Source organism: Megalops cyprinoides, chromosome 1 (assembly GCF_013368585.1).
Source record: "Megalops cyprinoides isolate fMegCyp1 chromosome 1, fMegCyp1.pri, whole genome shotgun sequence".
In the NCBI taxonomy this organism is placed as follows: domain Eukaryota; kingdom Metazoa; phylum Chordata; class Actinopteri; order Elopiformes; family Megalopidae; genus Megalops; species Megalops cyprinoides.
In genome coordinates, this window is record NC_050583.1 from 22,731,268 (window position 1) to 22,750,219 (window position 18,952).

The following is an 18,952-nucleotide window of genomic DNA, read 5'->3' on the forward strand; positions in this document are numbered from 1 at the left end:
TCTAAAACATGCGGTTCAGCTTCCTCAAGTGTCTGTGCCCGTAAGTCGTTTTCACTAAATAATAATAGCCCCATGCTTATGGTTTTACATGACTGTTCATGCTATCAAAGCTGAAAATGCAAAGCAAATAAAACAAAAATAAATAAATAATATAATTCACTTGGTATAGTAACTAGACACATGCAGGCATTGGTTACACAATAGCCCTTCATTAATACTCGGTCAGTCAATTCCATTATCATACAGAATGGATCAGCTGGTATATTGTTTTCTGAATGGATGCCTGCTTGGTGCACTTCGGCTGAAATGAAAGTATCATTTTTTCCGAATATCCAGCACACACACACAATCCCGTAGGTTTATCGTCAACTGCTGTCTTAATGTATCTAATTCAGGAGTGCCTCACAAGTAGGCCTACTGCTTATTCGAAATGTCCAATCTGAGAAACAAATAAGTCAACTTTATCCCATCTTCATAGTTCATTTTTCTACTCTGAAAGAAGATGAGGTCACATTAAATGTCAAACTAATAAACACGTTATTATTATTATTATTATTGTTATTGTTCGTTATTATTATTATTATTATATCGTCGTTATCATCATCATCGATAGGTAATGATGATTGGTATATAATCCATTATGACCAAAAATGATAAAAATGCTCAAGATAATAAATCTCTTGTTTACTGTACACCCATTGGCTCGGTGGATACCAGTCAGAATGTTCCGTTTGATGGTCTGAATCCAAATATTTTTCCTGCTCGGTCGCTCGGCGTGCTGCTAAGCGTACTGGCGAGGGAGGAAGAGCCCTGCTCTGGTTGTTTCCGTATGTTGACACACTGACTACGGGGGAGGAATGGTGTCGTTCAATTGAAATTAGCTAGCCAGCTAAACCTACCATTATTCCTAAATATCGGGCCAGCAGTATGAACCTTTTACCGTCCAACCCTCACGGGAATGGGCTCCTTTACGCCGGGTTTAACCAGGATCACGGTGAGAACTTCTCTCAGCATTTTTTAGGTGCTGCCTTTTTGGCAGTGGTGTTTTCCAACTGCATCGTACGCTATCATTTGAGGCCCACAGGCGCAGCCTGTCTGGTATTGTTGTTAAACTTGAGGGCATTTTGAGACTGCGGATATGGCTACCTAACGTTATATATATTGTTTGGTACATGCGTCTTAAATCAACTGGCTAGCAAGCTAGCGCCCTCTTAATAAGACACGTTCGATACAGTGTCGTCCTCTTCAGTTTGCTGATGACTTTTCCGACTATTCTGTGACAGGGAAACCATTTTAAGAGCTAGCTAGCTAGTTACATAGCCACCTTGCTACCCAACGTGCGATCATGAGTAATGTTACTAAAGTTGTTACTGCGTTCGTAGTTAACGTTATGGCTGGTAACGCTAGCTAGCGAGTTATTTTCTAGCTAGCAATGCAGTAATTTAATTCGCATAACTAACTTGTTAGCTGTCTGGCTGTCAAAACCAAATGTATCGAAAATGTCAGCTCGGAAACAAGATGCGATAAAATAACATGCTTGAATATTGTTAGATAACGTTAGCTACGTTAGCTTTCCTACATACAAGTAGCTAGCTTACCTTTAGCTATTTTGATCGTGTGGGCTGTGCTTACACTGTCTGACCACTTGAAGCCCAGGTCAGGGGGGTTCAGCTGTGGTAGGCAGCTAACGTTAGCTAGCTCATTGCCTGATGTACAGTGCTGCCTAGCTGTGGTCACTGAACGTTAACAGAGTGTGAAAACTGAACAAAAATGGATCAGTATAATTATAGATAGATGTTACAGGATAGATGTTACTGACAAAGTATAGAGAAGGGAAACATGACTGATTCCAGGCGTAAAACGTATAAATCATGAAATCATCGCGTGTGTGTGTGCGTGTGTGTGTGTTTTAACCCAGAGTGTTTGATGCATGGAATACTTATCAAATTTTCACAGAGAAGCAGAGACCCTCATAATGTCCAAGGACAGGTTGTACACAGTGCTGGGTACACTCTAGATTACAGACAAAATGATTAACGAGTCACCTGCTCTTGTCATTGAATTTATTTTTTTGTTCTAATTATTCAAAACCTTTGGATGGTAAAGCGTTTATGATTTTATATGTAAAACCAGTGTTTTTTTTTAATGCTTGTGTTTGTTTTAACAGCTCACTGTATGTTTTGGTTGGTTTGTTTGGGCATAGATAGTAGTCCAGACTGTTGACTGTTGGTGAAAAGTAAAGTTGAATTTGCACTGAGGTAGTGTTAGACCATGCTCTCCTTTGGGAAAACCACAGTATTACTGCTACTGCAGTGACTATCATAAACTTTAATGTACTGTCTTCATGGTTGCCTTACTGCTGCTAGCATGTGAACAGACCATGTGATATCTGTATTGCAAATGGATTACATATGCATGGCCTGGCGTGCCACATAAACCACATAACAGCATAATGTGAATACACACCTGAGCATTTCCCTGATTGGGGGGAAGTCGTTCCATGGAGAGGTTTTAACTGCAACATTCAGGTCAAGATAACTTGTCCAAAATTGTTTGTAGGCTAATTAGGTATAGCCCTTATTTCTTAACTGTCGGGGTAGCTTTCTGGAAACTAATTGATCAATTAATCAATTATAGTGCCGTTTTTTAAAAAAACAGTTTCAGCCAGGTCCATAGACTCAGCTGGTTAACTGGTTGGCTAGGAAGAAAGTCTCTAGTCACTGAGGCCCTTCAGGATCAGGATTGACCAGGTTTGAAGCAGGTTTTCTACTTTTCATGTTTCTTACTGCACTGTCCTGAAATAGCCAGTTATAGACTATACTCACTCCTTCCATATTAAATGTCAGTTAATCTAATGGGGTTCAACTTGAGTTTAATTAGCTGGCTATCTGACCAACTTTTTTGAATTATCCAACTTGAGCTAAAGTAAGCTGACACCATGTTAGCACAGTAACTGTTGTAATGTTCAGCTAACCTTTGGTAGGGGTGAAAAGGTAGACAGCATGCATGAGGGTATGTGCTAGATATATTGCTGTGCATCTAGTACTGTATATGAATACACTTTGAGCACTGTCAATTTTATGTTTGAGTATGTATATGCACACATTACATATAAATCTTATACAAATATGTATACCTTTTTATTTTCCTTGAATTGTGGGGTAATGATTCAAAACCAAGATTCTGCACACTTAAATGTTTAATAAATGCATCAAATCCATCTGCATGTAAATCCATCTTCATACTGGAAATGATGTGGCAGAGTAATGAATTTGATTGGGTGTATCATATGAAGGAAGATTAACCCTGATGATGTCTAAGTTGATATCAGTGATGATGATATCAGTCCTCATTTTATTCACCCTGTCTTACGTTGGATGAAATTTTCATGCTAACATTTGCACAACACTATTTTGTAAAAGATGGTAAATAAAAAAGTGCTGGACTAAAAAAGTGGAAAATGGCCAGTGGAAATAAGGTTTGAGTTTCTGATTAATTACAAGTTTACAATTGTCAGCAGTGCTCTTAAGAATTGTAACTTTTACAATGGTGTTTGGTGATTTTGTTTGAAGTTGGAGCTGTGACACATTTGCTATGTAGGATTTATTTGTTGTGTTTTAAGGAATGGAAAATAAGTAATTTTTAGTAATTTTGGGTTCAGAATGTTGGCTTGCCTGTTGTCAGCTAAAATCTTCTGAGATCCAAATGTTTTCAGTGTCCCTGCTTCGTAACAGATGAGCACCTAGCTACTAAGCACATTTTTAGAATGTGTTTTTGGTTTCTTGCAGTAAAAATTGATATGTCTGTTTCCTGAGTTTTATTGATCTCTTTATGACTTTTCACAAGTTTTAATGCTGGGTTGGTATGTTAGATGATAAAGGTCAGGTCAAGTATTAAAACTGTTAAACTGTTGAAAACTTTGAACTTAAAGACCAGGCCAGTATTTTGTGGACTTTGCAAAAAAAAAAAAGGAGGAACAAAAGAAACGCTATATCACATGTCCCCCACCCATTCCCCTCTGCTTCAGTCCATCATTATTATCATAGACACTTATGGGTATGTGGAGGGCGGTGCTCTTTGGAGTCAGCAGTGTGCACAGTGCATGCTGGTGCCTTGTTTCCACAGCACCGTGGGGTCACATGTGACTGGCACAGGCTTGCTCACTCTGTGAGTCATGCAGCTGTGGGCAGGAGGGCCTCCAGTCTTTCCTTCCTGTGCTGTGTGTGGATCTGTGCTGGCATGGATAACGCTCTGCGCATACTTGGCCCAGAAGTCAAGAGTAGTGGGGTGGCATCAGAAGCCGGAACAGAAGTGTGATGGGTGGAAGTTTTTGAAGCATTTTGGCTTTATGAAATGGCTCGAAATGAAATGGGCTATGGTGGTGTTGTTTCGTTTGAGGCTGGGTTTTTTTTTTGTTAAAGCTCATTTAGAATGTACATCAAGGTTTGTTGGTTTTGTAAAGTCAGCAAACATGTTATCATTGCATTTTCCCACCTTGAGCTCTGAAAATGTTTTTGGTGAATTGGTATAAGAAATATTAGTATGCTGTGCCTACCGTCTGTGTCAGCGTGGATCCTTGGACGAAGAGATCTGGTATTTGCAGCTGGCCTAGAGTGTGTTCATACTAGTATTTTCCTGTTATGCATTTAATTGTTATCCCCAGAGCGTTGCAATTCCTGTTGAGTGAAGTGGATTATCTGCCTTCACCACACTGCACCCAGACATAATGTTCTCAGTTTTTAATAGTTTAGCTGGTCTCTTAAAAGCAGTTGCAAGAAGCATTTAATGCATTGCAAGTTTACAAGAGCAGGGTTTCTGCCCCATATAAATGTGTATAAACCTAAGCACGAGAGCTTCATTCATCATGAAAATAGCATGATATATCCACACATGCTGAATAATTTTGTGTATGTGGAGTCTTTCTATTAAAAGTTAGCTTACCTAAGCACATGGATCCCCTAAACCCCCTAACACTAAACACAAATTTAAAAATATGTATTTCCTGCTGATGATTATCTTGGCTTTATTTCAAGATAATCACAGTCTCTGTTGTTAAGTTATTCGTGTTCATGTGTCAGCACTTCCTGATGGGATATATCTGTAATGCCTTGTATATGCCTTTTCCTTATTTTATCGTGCGTTAGCACAAATGGCATATTTTTTGTAATTTATTTTTAGGTTGGTTTAAAGGGTAAAGTACCACTACAAATCATGGAAAGTAAAATGTAAAGTAAACATTTCTACATGTATTATTCTACAGTAACTTTGTTGTAATCTGTATTTATACCCCAGATAATTTGTTTACCCATTTCCTACTTGTGATGTTTTAAACTCGGTCTTCTCCATTGCCAACTATTATTGTTCCTGTTAAGCCCAGAAATCCCCTATTAAGCCCAGTAACCCATTTACACAGATAGAGAAAGGCCATTTTTATGCACTACCTGCAGAGGGAAAAAAAGAACAAATTTAATTCTTTTCAGGAAAGGTTCATTCATTTCAACCATACAAAATACAAATGATTATTCAAATATATATACTTGCTAGTACTCACAGACTAGAATTCCATTGTTTTCACATTGCGGCATCAGTTGTGCTAGCCATCCTTTGCAGTCGAAGTTCCTTGATGGATCTACAGGTAGGATGGAGAACACAGACAGCCTTACTGTGGTCTTGCTTTTCTAGTTCATTAATTGGTGTTTTCATCATGTGACTATTGAAGAAACGGAACACTGCAAAAAAAAAAAAAAAAGTGTTGTGTCTTTGTGGTAAAATTGTCACAGGGTGATTAACAGGGCACATGGAATAATGATGAAAAAGTTATGCTAATTGGGAAATGCTGAAATTATTCACTGACTCCTTGAAAACGAGAAAAAGATACACTGCTTCAAATACAGAAAATGGAAAAAGATGATTCATATTCGTATATGTTAGTCATTACTTCATATGTCTGTGACATTGTCTGCCATGGGGTGATAGAAGAGTGTGCAGGGACTCTATTTGTCTGTATTGTCAGAGAGGCGATAGATTAGTTCAGCTGGTCTGAGTTCAGATCCTTTTGCTGTCTGTGGTTGTGGGCCAGATCTGATTGTAGTTGCTCTGCATGAAATGGCACTCCAGTGAGTCATGTCCTTTTGGAAACATTATACAAGGCAGGCAGCTCAAGCTCTGGGAATAAATGTGACTACCAGGTTAGTTTCCTTTTTGTGCTGTTTGTTTCCAGTTAAACCTGACTGCGTCTGTCTTCTTATGGTACACCTTTATGGTGGACGAATATTATGAATGCACCACATTCACTTCTATCCAGTGATTTCTATTTGATTTTTTAAATTTGCATACAGGTGTGATTACATTGCTGTTTCACAGGCAGCTGCAGATGAGCCAAGCCATACATCAGTTGGAATGAAACGGTGAAATGAATTAGGTGTGAAAGTACCACCAAATAGATCCAGTAAACCAAAAACATTGCATTACAGGACACAGGCTGAAATGAGTGATGCCACATGGTGCAGTAGACCACTATGAGGCATGCTGCACCACTGGAAATAACACTTTCAGTGCAGTGCTGTACATTCTGAACCTTACATAATATTTATAATAATACTCATAATCTTCAGGTTTGTGATTGTGCAAGAATGAGATGGCGGCCCTGACATTCCTATTAAATGAAGTTACCTGTGCTGAGCTGCATGTTGGCTTGGTATTTGTAATGCAAAAAGATGTCTCTGATGTTTGTTAATTTTCATTCATTAAAAACATTTTTTCAATATTCAGTTCTGGACTAATTTAGAACACACATTGGCTTAAGTGTTACAGAGTGTACCCATTGAGCCCAGTCCAAACTTTTCACATATTGAGGAAGATATCTTTTTTTCTAACTGGCAAGTGTTAAAATATGTGAGAGATCTTTCATTTTCACCTCACTTTGCTGACATATAAACTGTCTTGTCTATGTATGCATGTATGTAATACAGTTCAACATAAATTTAGTGGGCTTAACAGGGTATGCTCTCCCATTTAATGTTGCATAACATTCACTGAACTGATTCAAATATTCTTAATTTCAAAGTCAACTCTTAAAGTCTGTTGTCACTGAATCCTGGAGAAACAATTCGTTTCAAATAAAATGCCTAAGTAAACTGCCCTCACACAATACCACAGCACCATAGGTCTAGACACTTTTTTATAGTGACACAGGGTACAAAAATGAGGTTTTTGGTCCATCAGCTAGGGTGGCTGGTAGATTAAAAATTTCACCGGCTGGGTTTGTTTCACCAGCACAAATAATTAATTGCAAATCAAGCTAGACTACATTTTAACTGGTTCTTGCGAGGCACACATCTTTATGGTAGCAACGTGGTATATTATTAGTTCAAACAGCTAGCCAGCAAAATAACCTTATAGTTAAAGCTGATGGCTAATGTTAGCTATTACGTTTAGTTAATTAGAGTTGGGATTGATTTCTTGGATAGGCACTTGAATTCTGAGAGGGGTCTCCTCTATTTTCAGACAACATGTTACTGTTTGGAACATAGTCTTCATTTGCCATCTTTTCATTCAGTGTAGTTAGTGTCTCCACATGTTTAAACTGATAGTAGAGCCAGAATATGTGATGTGACAGACATGGTGAAGGGTAACTACTTCTCAGATGAATTTGCATCACTCTGTATTAGGCTATATAGTTCATAACTGGGCAACTAGCGATTGTACAGAGATGAGAAACATGAGATTTCACAAATGGAAAATGACAGAGGGGTCCTGTCAGTGATTTACAGGTAAAACAAATAAATAAAAACCACCTTTAACCAGACTGAAAGGGGGGGGGGGCATCTTGTGTTTTACAAGGGTTCTTTGACTGACATAGTCGACATGATCATTTTCATTTTTTAAAATATAAAATTTTTTTCTTTTCGCAAAAAACACCCGTCAGAGTGGCTAGTGACCCTGCAGATTTAACCTGCCAAATAGAAAATGTATTCATGTTTGAGGCTGGCTGGGGTTCATTTTGGACTGTGGTGACATGCTTTTCTTGGCCATGTCTAGTTCTGAACACAGCCTTCATTGGAGGTAGAACTAAGGTTGGGGAAGGTTTAAATGTGTTAGGCTTTAACTCTAGGTAAAAAACTAAACCAATGTTACCTCCAGCCAGAAGACACCTAACAGGCTGTTTTTATTTATTTGTAACTGAATCAATCAGACTAATGGAAAGTTATTATTGTTTTACATTTGGGAAAACTGTTTTGTGCTTTGACTGAATTTGATTGGATGGTTAGAATCTCAAGTTTTGGTGGTAAGATCTGTTTTTCTAGGGGGCATTGTCTGTAATATGGAGATATGCCCAATGTCACAATTCCAGGGAAATATTAAACACAAAAAGCAAAACTCTAATCATTCTGACAGGGATAAGATGATTTGATTTAATTTAACCAGAAGTAGCTGGAGCTTTGCTGAAACAAAGGATTTATTATAATAAGAGTTGTATGACACACTGTATTAATTTAATCATGAAAAGCTCATATGCTTTTGGAGTGAGCTCAGATGTGATTCCTAACTAAACCTTTTTCATTGCTTCGTGACCCGATATCCTTTTCAGACCGTTATCAGTATCTCAGGTATTGCAGACAGGGGTGTGCAGTCTGCAGATGTTGGGAGAATTTCAAATGAACTGAAGCACTTCTTTCCTCATACTCTTTCCAGTGAATTTTTTGTACATATGCTGCCCTCAGTTTCTCGTGCACATATCCAAGGGAGGCTCTGGTATCTTTTTATCATGTCAAAACAATTATCAGATCTCTCATAATATACATGCTGCATACATCATAATGACTTGTAGAAAAGTAAATAAATGATGATATTAGACATTAGTTAAGATACCTGCTCTGTAGTCCCAGAGATAAATCTGAGATCATGGCTGTTTTTCCTCTCCCATGTTGGATTGTCTCAGCTAACGTGCATGAGAAAGGAGGGTAAATTGCAAGGACCTTTCAATTCATGGCATGGAGTTCAAGGAGTGGCTAGCCTTATTGCTTTGCAAGTCTGAACTGAAGTGCAACTTTTCATTTTAAAAGGTAGTGTGTAAGTGAAAGATTATTCTGACCTAGCAATCATTTGTATACTAAAACGCAAGGCGCTCATCTGGTTTGACTGTTTCTAATAAGATGTTTAATAAATGGTAGTCATTTGAGTATTGTTCCCCCAAAGAGAAATGATCATTTTTCAAGCATTGTGTCAGCAAAACTTTAGCCTCGGATCAAACTTGCAATGATTCCAAACGACAGTAGAAGGATCTTACCAGAATTTGCCTTCTCCCAAAACATATAGACATGTTAGAGCTGTGTTAACTGATGGTCACTGTGTCAGAATCTTATGCGATGTTGATGGATGCAACATCTATGTACCTTGTCAAGATTGTTTGAGCCCTAGGCTGTCTTGAGAGACATTTATAGACATGACTGATTGTGTTGGCTACTACTGTAATCAAAGTCAGCTTGTCTCATAGTTTCATATTTTTCAAGGGTTTGAGCTTTTGTGTTTGTGAGGCGTCTGCTTTTTTGTCCAACTATTGTCAGAGGTAACACAGACCCAACTTTACATGTGCACTTATTTGACAGTATGTCCTGAAAATGATTAGCACTTAAAGAACAGATAAACAGATAAAGACCATAAACAACATGATCAGTTCAATTGCTTTTGTAAAAATGCATGCATGGACAATCCATAATTGAAGTAATGTAATTCACGATCATTTACACAAGAACATTTTCCATATGCCTATTGTCTTGATCATGCATACAGAGCTTTGGACATGAAGAAAGACCAAATGTACTGTTGTTCTAAATTGTTCTAAATTGTTATAAAGCAAATTTTCTCAATGAATTGCACCTCAGCATACTTCTAACATTTTTTGGCATTTAAAACAATATGAATATACTTTGACTTTTTAAGGAGTTTCTACCTCAGTCATTCTAGTACAACCTTGTTTGTATTGTTCACATTGTAAGTGACCCTTGATATGAGGTGACTACTAAGTAAATACTTACTAAGTAAGCCTTCATGTGCTAATCAATGCCGGTAGTGCCGCTTTCAGTGTAGTTTCTCAGACAGGGGTCTGTGTGGTAACGAATATTTTTGGATTCAGTTTGTCTTATCTGGTATGTTACCTCAGTCATAAGACAAAAACATGTTAACCACAAACAAAAAAATCTTATCCCTTTTTTCCAGGCTGCTTTGCATGTGGAATGGAAAATGGATTCAGAGTGTACAACACAGATCCACTTAAAGAAAAAGAAAAGCAAGGTAAAGTTTGCTCATCGGTACATCGGTAAATGTGAGATGATTAACCTGTCCCTGTCTGTATGGAAATTTATGGGGTATGTCAAGTATGTGTAGTGGATATTCAATATGGATGTTTGGTAGAGGAAGTAAACTCCAAAATATTTTAATCAGTTGCAAAACTATTGTCTCCAGGGCAGTCATAACACCATTTGATAATTTGTTTACTACTGCAGGACATCACACTCTTCAAACTTTACAAAATGTAGAAAGTTACAACAAAGGGAAATTCTTATGAATATGAATTTGCAGCAAAACTGTCATTCATTTGCTTTTAGTTATAATCAGATGGAGACTCTTAACTACAGATTTTTCAAAATCAGACACTTGAGACTTAACTTGGTCATGCATATTCATGAGTATACAAATGTATACCAAACCTCTTTAGCAGAGACAGGAGGGACCAGCCATTAATGATTGTCATTACCAGCCTTCAGTGAACTTAGCTGAAGTCGTGTATGCATTTATCCTAGGAACTTTTTAAGAGTGCACTGTTTTGACAATAAGACTGAAGATACCTACTTCCTCTGTCTGAGACGTGGTCTCTTTGGATGAATAAGACTGTAAGGAGAAGTTAATTATTCTCAAAGGAGAGAGTTGAACATGTGACACATGGCACATGACCAGTACTAAGGTCATCTGTTTTAACTTACCATGTGGTTGCACTGTGGAATCAATGAATGGAGGTGGCTTTGAGGTCTGAGCTGTCTGCTGTGCTCCTGGATTCTGACCTTGAAAACAGGATTTTGCTTCGGTCATCCCAGTGCACTGTGACCATTCAAAGGTGTGTTTTTCATCTTACTGACATTCTGATGCCGACTATCTGTGGCTGATAAACCAAAGACAGTGTGACAAATAAAAACACAGTGGTTTCACATGTCAATCAAAGTCTCTATTGTGTCTGCTTTGGATTCTTGCTTCCAGTCTCTTTGTCTGCATGGCAGCTGAAGAACCAATACCTTATATCTGTGTGTCTTTTCAGAGTTCCTTGAAGGTGGGGTGGGCCACGTGGAGATGCTTTTCCGTTGTAACTACCTAGCACTTGTTGGCGGAGGAAAGAAGCCCAAGTACCCGCCAAACAAAGGTAGCTTTTCCTTCTCATTTCCAATTACAACTGTATATCACACTGTAAGCTGTGAAGAATGAGCTTTCCCCACAAAGTGTGTATAAAATTTAGGTAAAATAAAGTTGTTTTGGTATGAAGTTCTGAAGTCGTTCTAATTTCACCATCAGAACATTTATAACATAACGATGTATTGCTTCATGCCAAAAATGTGACCGCTCTCATTAATACCCCCTTCCTAGTGATGATCTGGGATGATCTGAAGAAGAAGACGGTGATAGAGATTGAATTTTCCACAGAGGTCAAAGCAGTGAAGCTACGACGAGACAGGTAGTTATGCATACTGTCTTTATACTCTCTTATGAAACTCTTTCATTACTTAGCAAATCAGAAATAATGGAACTTGCAGAGCAAATGCTTGCTGCTGTTTGCCCTCATTCCCTCAGTGGGAGAGCTGCATTGAGCTCATGTTGATAGGGCTGATGTAAGTTGGAATCTTTTACCTAACTCTTGGCAGTCTTGCTCCAGCTGCTAGAGGGGTTTCATCATCAGGGGCTTTGGGGCAGACTGGTTTGTTCCAGCTCTAGGCAGTCTTAGCAGATGTCCTCTCAGCTTCAGACTGAGCTGGAGATTGATTTCAATTTCCCTCTGAAATGGTAATCTAAGGTCCAGACAGAGTACAGTAATTCCTCACTTAGCTCCTGCTTAGCATTGCTTTTACAGAGCAGGAGTAGGCAGCAGTATGTCATTAAAAGGGGTTATCTCTCCTGCATCCATCTCTGCAATAAATACTGTGACTCATTTAAAACCAACACTAGTTGCTTGTTTGTACTACGTATGCTTCTCACTAGTGAAACTTTGCATTTATTCCTGACACTTTTTTGCATAAGGGTAAATGATCAGTGGATGTGTCTCTGTTGGTTCCAGAATTGTGGTGGTTCTAGACTCCATGATCAAAGTGTTCACCTTTACTCACAACCCCCACCAGCTGCATGTGTTTGAAACCTGCTACAACCCCAAAGGTCAGTCTGTTAGCGTCTCGCTCTCTGTTAATGAGCCAGCCGCCGGGTTTGGCGCAGACCTAAGCATAGCATGCCCCTCACATGTTTATCCTTGTGTCCATCTGTAAAGATCGTCAAATAGAGGGGTTGGAGATCTGAAGAAGAAGGTGTGTCCCAAAAATCATGGCCTAGAGGGATTTGAAATGATTGCTATTAAAACTGTATTTTCTCCCCATGCGTTTGATGCTGAAAAATGTTAATACAGACAAGTGTTAATTTCTGTATACAGTAGAGAAGGGTCTTTATGTTTAGCTGTTGCTATAGAATTCATGTACAAAATCCAGGTAGCCCACCAAGAGATCACAGAACTTACTTGCGTAATTACTTGATTCCAAAAAATGGAAACTTGGCACCATTGTGTTCTCACCAAACAGAAGAGTAATAGGAAATTAGTGGTAAACAATTCAGTCATTTATTACGATTTTTTTCTTGCATCTACTTGCATCAACCCTCTGGGGTTTAATTTTTGGGAGACACTATAGAAAGACATTGTGGAGAAGTTTGCTTGGAATTAAGTTGAAAAGAGAATCAGTTGTCATTGAGGATTTTCGGTGTGTACTTTTCCTTTTTCTGTTCAATTCAAAGTGATAGACAGGAAATGAGTGACAAGATGTCTGTCATCCTTACTGTGTTGTGGCTGTGTCCTGATTTGATACGCTTATTGCATCATCAGTCTGAAAGCTCAGATAGACTGTTCAGTATAAGTGTGCATTGGTAAAGATGTTTCTCCATACGGAGCACACAACCATATGGCATGATTTTGTGCAATCTTAATTAATAGCTGTGCAGTACTACCTATCGCCTACCTACTAGTCTTATCATAAGCTTTAAGGGAATTGGAATATACCATTTATACCTAGCTTCAGGGAGAAGTGATTATATTGCAGTGCTTCACAGTCAGATGTAAATGAGAAAAGGACCCTGCCTGTGAACCTGAAAGCCAGTGTGTTTTAGCTCAGTCAGTGGGATTGATTTAGAGTGATTGATTAACTCCGGCCTCCTGTCTCTCGGAAGGTCTCTGTGTCCTGTGTCCAAACAGCAACAACTCCCTGCTGGCCTTCCCTGGCACCCACTCAGGGCACGTGCAGATAGTGGACCTGGCTAACACGGAGAAACCGCCGGTGGACATCCCTGCCCACGAAGGGGCTCTGTGTTGCATCGCTCTCAACCTTCAGGGCACGCGGATAGCCACCGCATCTGAAAAAGTACACCCAGGCCTGACAGGGGATAGACATTATTGGACTGCCACTAGCAGCAGTATAATATAAAGCCCTTTTACCAGCTGCTGACCATAAGTGTTCATGGTTTGTGTTGCAGGGGACTCTCATTAGGATATTTGACACCTCAGCCGGCCACTTAATCCAGGAACTGAGGCGGGGGTCACAAGCAGCCAACATTTATTGGTGAGTGATCAACACCAACTCAGACAGAAGTCACTCATACCCTACCTATCAGTTCAGCCACTGACTTCAGATCAGCGAATGTTACCCTAAAACACGCCTTTATATTTCCTGCAGTATTAATTTCAACCAGGACGCATCTCTCATCTGTGTGTCCAGTGACCATGGAACTGTACATATATTTGCAGCTGAAGATCCAAAAAGGAACAAACAATCCAGGTCTGGTGCCCTCTATGCTCTGTTCAACTACCTGTTTTGTCCAGATCTGCAGTGGTATTGTGTAACCTGACGTCACATTTTAATGCTGCTCAGTACAAGCTGAACAAGGTATTCGAAGCTATTAAAAACAGCGTTTTTAAAGCCCATGCTGACGTTCGCCTTTCTCTTTTTATTTGCAGCTTGGCTTCAGCAAGCTTCCTTCCCAAATACTTCAGCTCCAAGTGGAGCTTCTCCAAGTTCCAGGTCCCATCTGGGTCCCCCTGTGTCTGTGCCTTTGGAACGGAGCCCAATGCAGTCATAGGTACGGTGGCCTGCTGACTTATGTCACTGCTCTGATGGGGATGGCGCTCTGTGCCCTTCAGTTCCTGGAGTGGCTGCAGAGGAGTAGACAAAGGTCTGGACTGGAAACCGAAAAGTGAGATCAGATATCCTGGCTTTTGCTTAATGGAAACGTCAGCATTTTCCTGCACTGCAGCGCATTTGCTGTGGAGCTTGGTGCACAGACTGGCTAATGCAGAGGAGTTATGATGACAGTGCTGGCTGCAGGGCGTGGCACATCCAGACCGAACAAAGAGCACTTGGCAGAGAGAGAGAGACAGTTTCACCTTGGTGCCAAATCTCAAACAGTTGCCCTGTCTGGAAAGAGCCACACTCTTTGAGGTCTCACCCGAACCTGCTGCTTTAATCATGTTATACGCTATAAGTCAACATAAAGTCAAAAAACTGTGCTGCTAAAGTTTTATTGATCCTTTTTACATTGACAGTTTTATATGGCAGCCTAAAACTACAAATATTTCTTTTTTTGCTGAGGGGGAAAAGGTTAATTGGGTGATGGTCAGTTTTTTCTTTCCAATTTAGCCTCCACAGTGAATAACCAGTTTACTTATGTTGCTTTTTGTTACTTATGCACCATTTCTCAGTAATATAAGCTTTAAATAAAAATGAATCAAGTTATTGAAAAAAAAAAACGCTTGTAAATTCAATGTTTACTTTAATGTTTAAGACCATACTATGAAGTGAGAGAATTGAATCCTGTTCATTATATTTAAGAGCTGTTAACAGCATAACTGTTAGTGAGAAATCACTGAATGTGGCACATTCTGTGAAAAGCTAGCCTCACAATACTTTACAGTGTATTATTATGCAGGCTGACTCTTCTGTAAACAAATATTTTGATGTAACAGGCTGCGAAAAGCAACCCCCAGCCATGTTTGTTTGCAGACCAGCTGCACTGCCCCCTTGTGGACATGCACTGCAGTGTCAAAGGCTTGACTAGCAGGCAGCCTTTGCATGCCTTGATCCGAGTTTTTGAATGGCAGTACAATGCTATCTGTGCAAATAGTGTAGTGGTGAACAGAATGCTTGGTTTTGACTGTGGTAATGACCTACTTGTTTGTTTCCTTCTCTTAGCCATATGTGCTGATGGCAGCTATTACAAGTTCCTGTTCAACCAAAAAGGGGAATGCTCAAGGGATGTCTATGCACAGTTTCTGGAAATGACAGACGAGAAAATCTAAGAGGCACCGATGGGACTGGTGCGGAGCAATGTGGGAGCAGCCTTTTCACACCTGCCTGCTGTGGGTGGACACCAAACAGTACATCTCGGCTTAATGATTGTCTCAGGTGGGAGGGGTACCATCACTGAGACCCGGTGGTGACACAGGACTAGAAGGAGAGGGAAGACCAAGTGGACTTGAGCCCCTGTGTCCAAATGACTTTTGTTTCCTTTTCCCTGAGGGTTAACTAAAAAAGCAGGCCTGTCTAACTGGTCAGTGAAGGACGATCTGAACGCAGAAAAAAAACTGAATCGGGTTGGCTCCTACAACTAGATGAGAAGAGGGAAGTTTATTTTTGAAAAGACAATTGTTGCTTTTTTAAAATGGCTTTTTCGACATGGGCAAGACTGCCTGTCCATTTTGAGGCCCCTCTTAAGCGTGAAACACACTAAAGAATGTCTTCTGTGGAATTCACCAAGATTTTTTTTAAGAATAGAGTTGATTTTGTTCGATAGATAGTACAGATGCTCATGTCAACTAACACCACATGACCCAGTGTATGGAGGGGGTCATACATACATGTATAAAATATCTAGTAGTGCTAGATTTTGATTTTTACAATGTAAACACAATATGCCAGACTGAACCTATATAACTGTATAGATATATGTATAGAAAATGAAAAAAAAAAAACATTGATGGTGAAAAATGTTTTTTTTTTTCCCATTTCATGCTACTCACCTGTATTTATAATGCTGTTTTCCTTCACATTTCACACTAAGATGCCAGTACTTTTCTGATTGGCAAGAACATAGAACACTGGTCAAAGTGCTCGAATTTGTGTTTTTTTGGCATGTTTTTAGCATCACAAACCAATGAGGACAGCTTCTCAGAAATGAAAATATGAAGAACACTGATGTCGTTATTGTTTTCAGCAGCTATGTAAATTACACAGTTAGACCAACAGGACTTAATGCTTTGTTTGATATTCATCTTTGAAATTTGAAAATACAGACAGAGGTGTTGCGTATCTCTATTGCAGCCCACCTCATAATTAACCTTGCCTATAAAAACTGAAAAATGACTTCTTTGCAATCCAGTGGACTCCTTTTTGACATACTTTGCTCTGATTTTTTTTTTTTTTTGAATTTACCCTCCCCATTATGAATAGAGCACTTTGAACAAAGCTCATTGTTCAACAAGGTTTACTGCAGTAAAGTGCTTAGTGGTCAGGCTCTTCTCCTATGCTGTTCGTTCTCTGCCACTGTCTAAATCAGCATTCAGTATTGCCTATGCCAGGTAAATATTAGAAGGTATGAGATTTCAATATATCAAAGATGTTCTGTTTGTTTTATGGGGATGTCCTCCAGGTCTGGTTATCAGGCTCACCTTCAGTGAAGTGGAGGAGCCTGGGCCAGGACTGGTATGCTAATTGCTTCTGGTTTATTTACAGTGATGGTTCTAGGCCACCTCAGCACACAGCTGACTCTCACAAATCTCTTAGATGGATCCTCTCGTGATTTAGACAGTGGATGAGAAATCATACCTTGGAGATGATTTCCCATCTTCCACAACATGCATACCACTTAAATGAGCCTCATGCGTAATGTGTATATTATCAATAAATGTATTTACCCTCAGTGTATATCCTTCAACTAACCCTATGTATAATTTCTTACGTTCCTCTGAGAAAACGTTGAATGCTGATCTTTGCCTCTATAATAAGTCATGAATGTATGTGTGCCGATGAGACAAGGTTCTGGTCTGTGCTATGAATGAATTGTGATGGAGCATCCATGTCAGCCATGCATTCTGCACAGAAGTTGGCCTGAGCAGAGGAACAGTTTTGGGACACTGCACAAATTCTGTGTTTTGTGATGTTTCAAATTAAAAGCTATGGTTTATTAATCCAGCATTTTATGTTTTTATGCCTGAAGTGTTGGAAACATCAGGATTTCCTTCTGAAATTTGTGAAGAAAAGTAGGTGCAAAAATAAGTTACCTCGTTTCAATGCACATTTCTTACGCGGTTAGCCGGATTTTGGTGTGCAGTTCCTATGGCAGTTGCTTCGAAATACCTGTGACAGAATATGGTCTTATGGTGTTAAGACCTGCACTGTTGAAGTGAGGAAGGCTCAGAAAGAAGATGCACATCAACTTGATCTGAACATTTGCATTTACACACATCATACTCTGCCGATTGATCAGACCTCATCTTATGTCCAAGTGGCATTTGGCTATCACCCATGGTGATCTTGATCTACAGCCATCTTGAGGTTGTTTGTCCTTCCTTATGTTTATCCCCCTTTTTTATTAGTGTCCTTCCTTTACTCTGTTCTTCCAAAGGGACTGTCACCTTTAGTGAATCTCTCTGCTTTTGTATTTTGGAGACCAGTAAGATGTCAGGGGTCACTGAGATACTTTCACATTGCAGGGGAAACTTCAGCTGCTCAGGTTTAGAGACATAAGCCATTCATGTACCCTTGCTGTCACTTGCTGTACACTTCATATCAGAGACAAATTGTGCCTCTGGGTATATGTGCCTACTGTTATGAATCAGTTTTTGGGTGGATTCTGCATTTTGTTTCTTTTACAAATTGAAACAACTTGACACTTCTCTAAATCAACATGTCTGTTTCTCAAAATTGCAATCAAATCATTTCGTCTGACCACATCAGTTTGGTATATAAAAGCCCTAAATCAACCCTTACTTAATCTGGGGTACAACTTATTCTTTATGTTGCTTGTGTCTTGAGACATGGCATGATAGTAGAACTTCATAAACCAGACACATTCAAAACTTTGCTGTTTCACACTTGGTAGCGGCATCTGAATTGATTCATGTGAAAAAGCCCATAACTAAGTCATTCTGCCTCAACAACTCACTACATTAGGCCCTACTTCCAACTATCAACAGAAGGAAGGTTAATACAGGCCAACAATTTTAATGATTTATGAAGGAGAATTGCACCTGGGAATTAAACTATGAAAGTGTAAGTGCAGAACTATTTGTTGTGTTTTGTTAGTTACATGCCTTTATTTTCATATGAAATGTTGTGTGAGGTGATAACCATTTAGTATGGGCAAACTTGTTCTGGAGTCATATAAAAGTAGCATGAAGACATTGGCATGCTTACTTTGTTAAAACGGCAGAAGTCCTTTAAATTGCTTCACTGAAGGTTACTAGTCTCCACTTAACTAATTCTGATCACGGTCAGCGACTGGGAACTTGCTTTTGAGCGGCAATGGCAAATTGGTTTTGCTCAGTCACTTCATTTGACCCAATGATTGGATGAGAACTAGAAAGACTTTTCCTGATATGCAATTGGCTGTTGGTTCAAAGGACCCACCAAACACTAGTCATGGCCTCAAACCTCTATTTTTT

At 39.3% G+C, this 18,952-nt stretch overlaps 1 protein-coding gene across 2 annotated transcripts; it reads left to right on the forward strand.

Moving 5' to 3' along the window:
* Nucleotides 1–777: 777 nt before the first annotated feature.
* On the forward strand, nt 778–16,823 carry wdr45b (WD repeat domain 45B). Of its 2 annotated transcripts, XM_036548237.1 has the most exons (10): nt 778–994; nt 10,219–10,293; nt 11,312–11,413; nt 11,635–11,722; nt 12,320–12,414; nt 13,468–13,658; nt 13,771–13,856; nt 13,971–14,072; nt 14,252–14,373; nt 15,483–16,823. In XM_036548237.1, exons 1-10 carry the CDS (start codon nt 928–930, stop codon nt 15,587–15,589), a joined length of 1,035 nt encoding a protein of 344 aa, XP_036404130.1. In that variant the 5' UTR covers nt 778–927; the 3' UTR covers nt 15,590–16,823. The 2 variants fall into 2 exon arrangements, with proteins under 2 accessions (XP_036404130.1, XP_036404138.1); XM_036548245.1 differs by lacking the exons at nt 778–994; nt 10,219–10,293 and adding an exon at nt 11,035–11,113.
* Nucleotides 16,824–18,952: the final 2,129 nt, after the last annotated feature.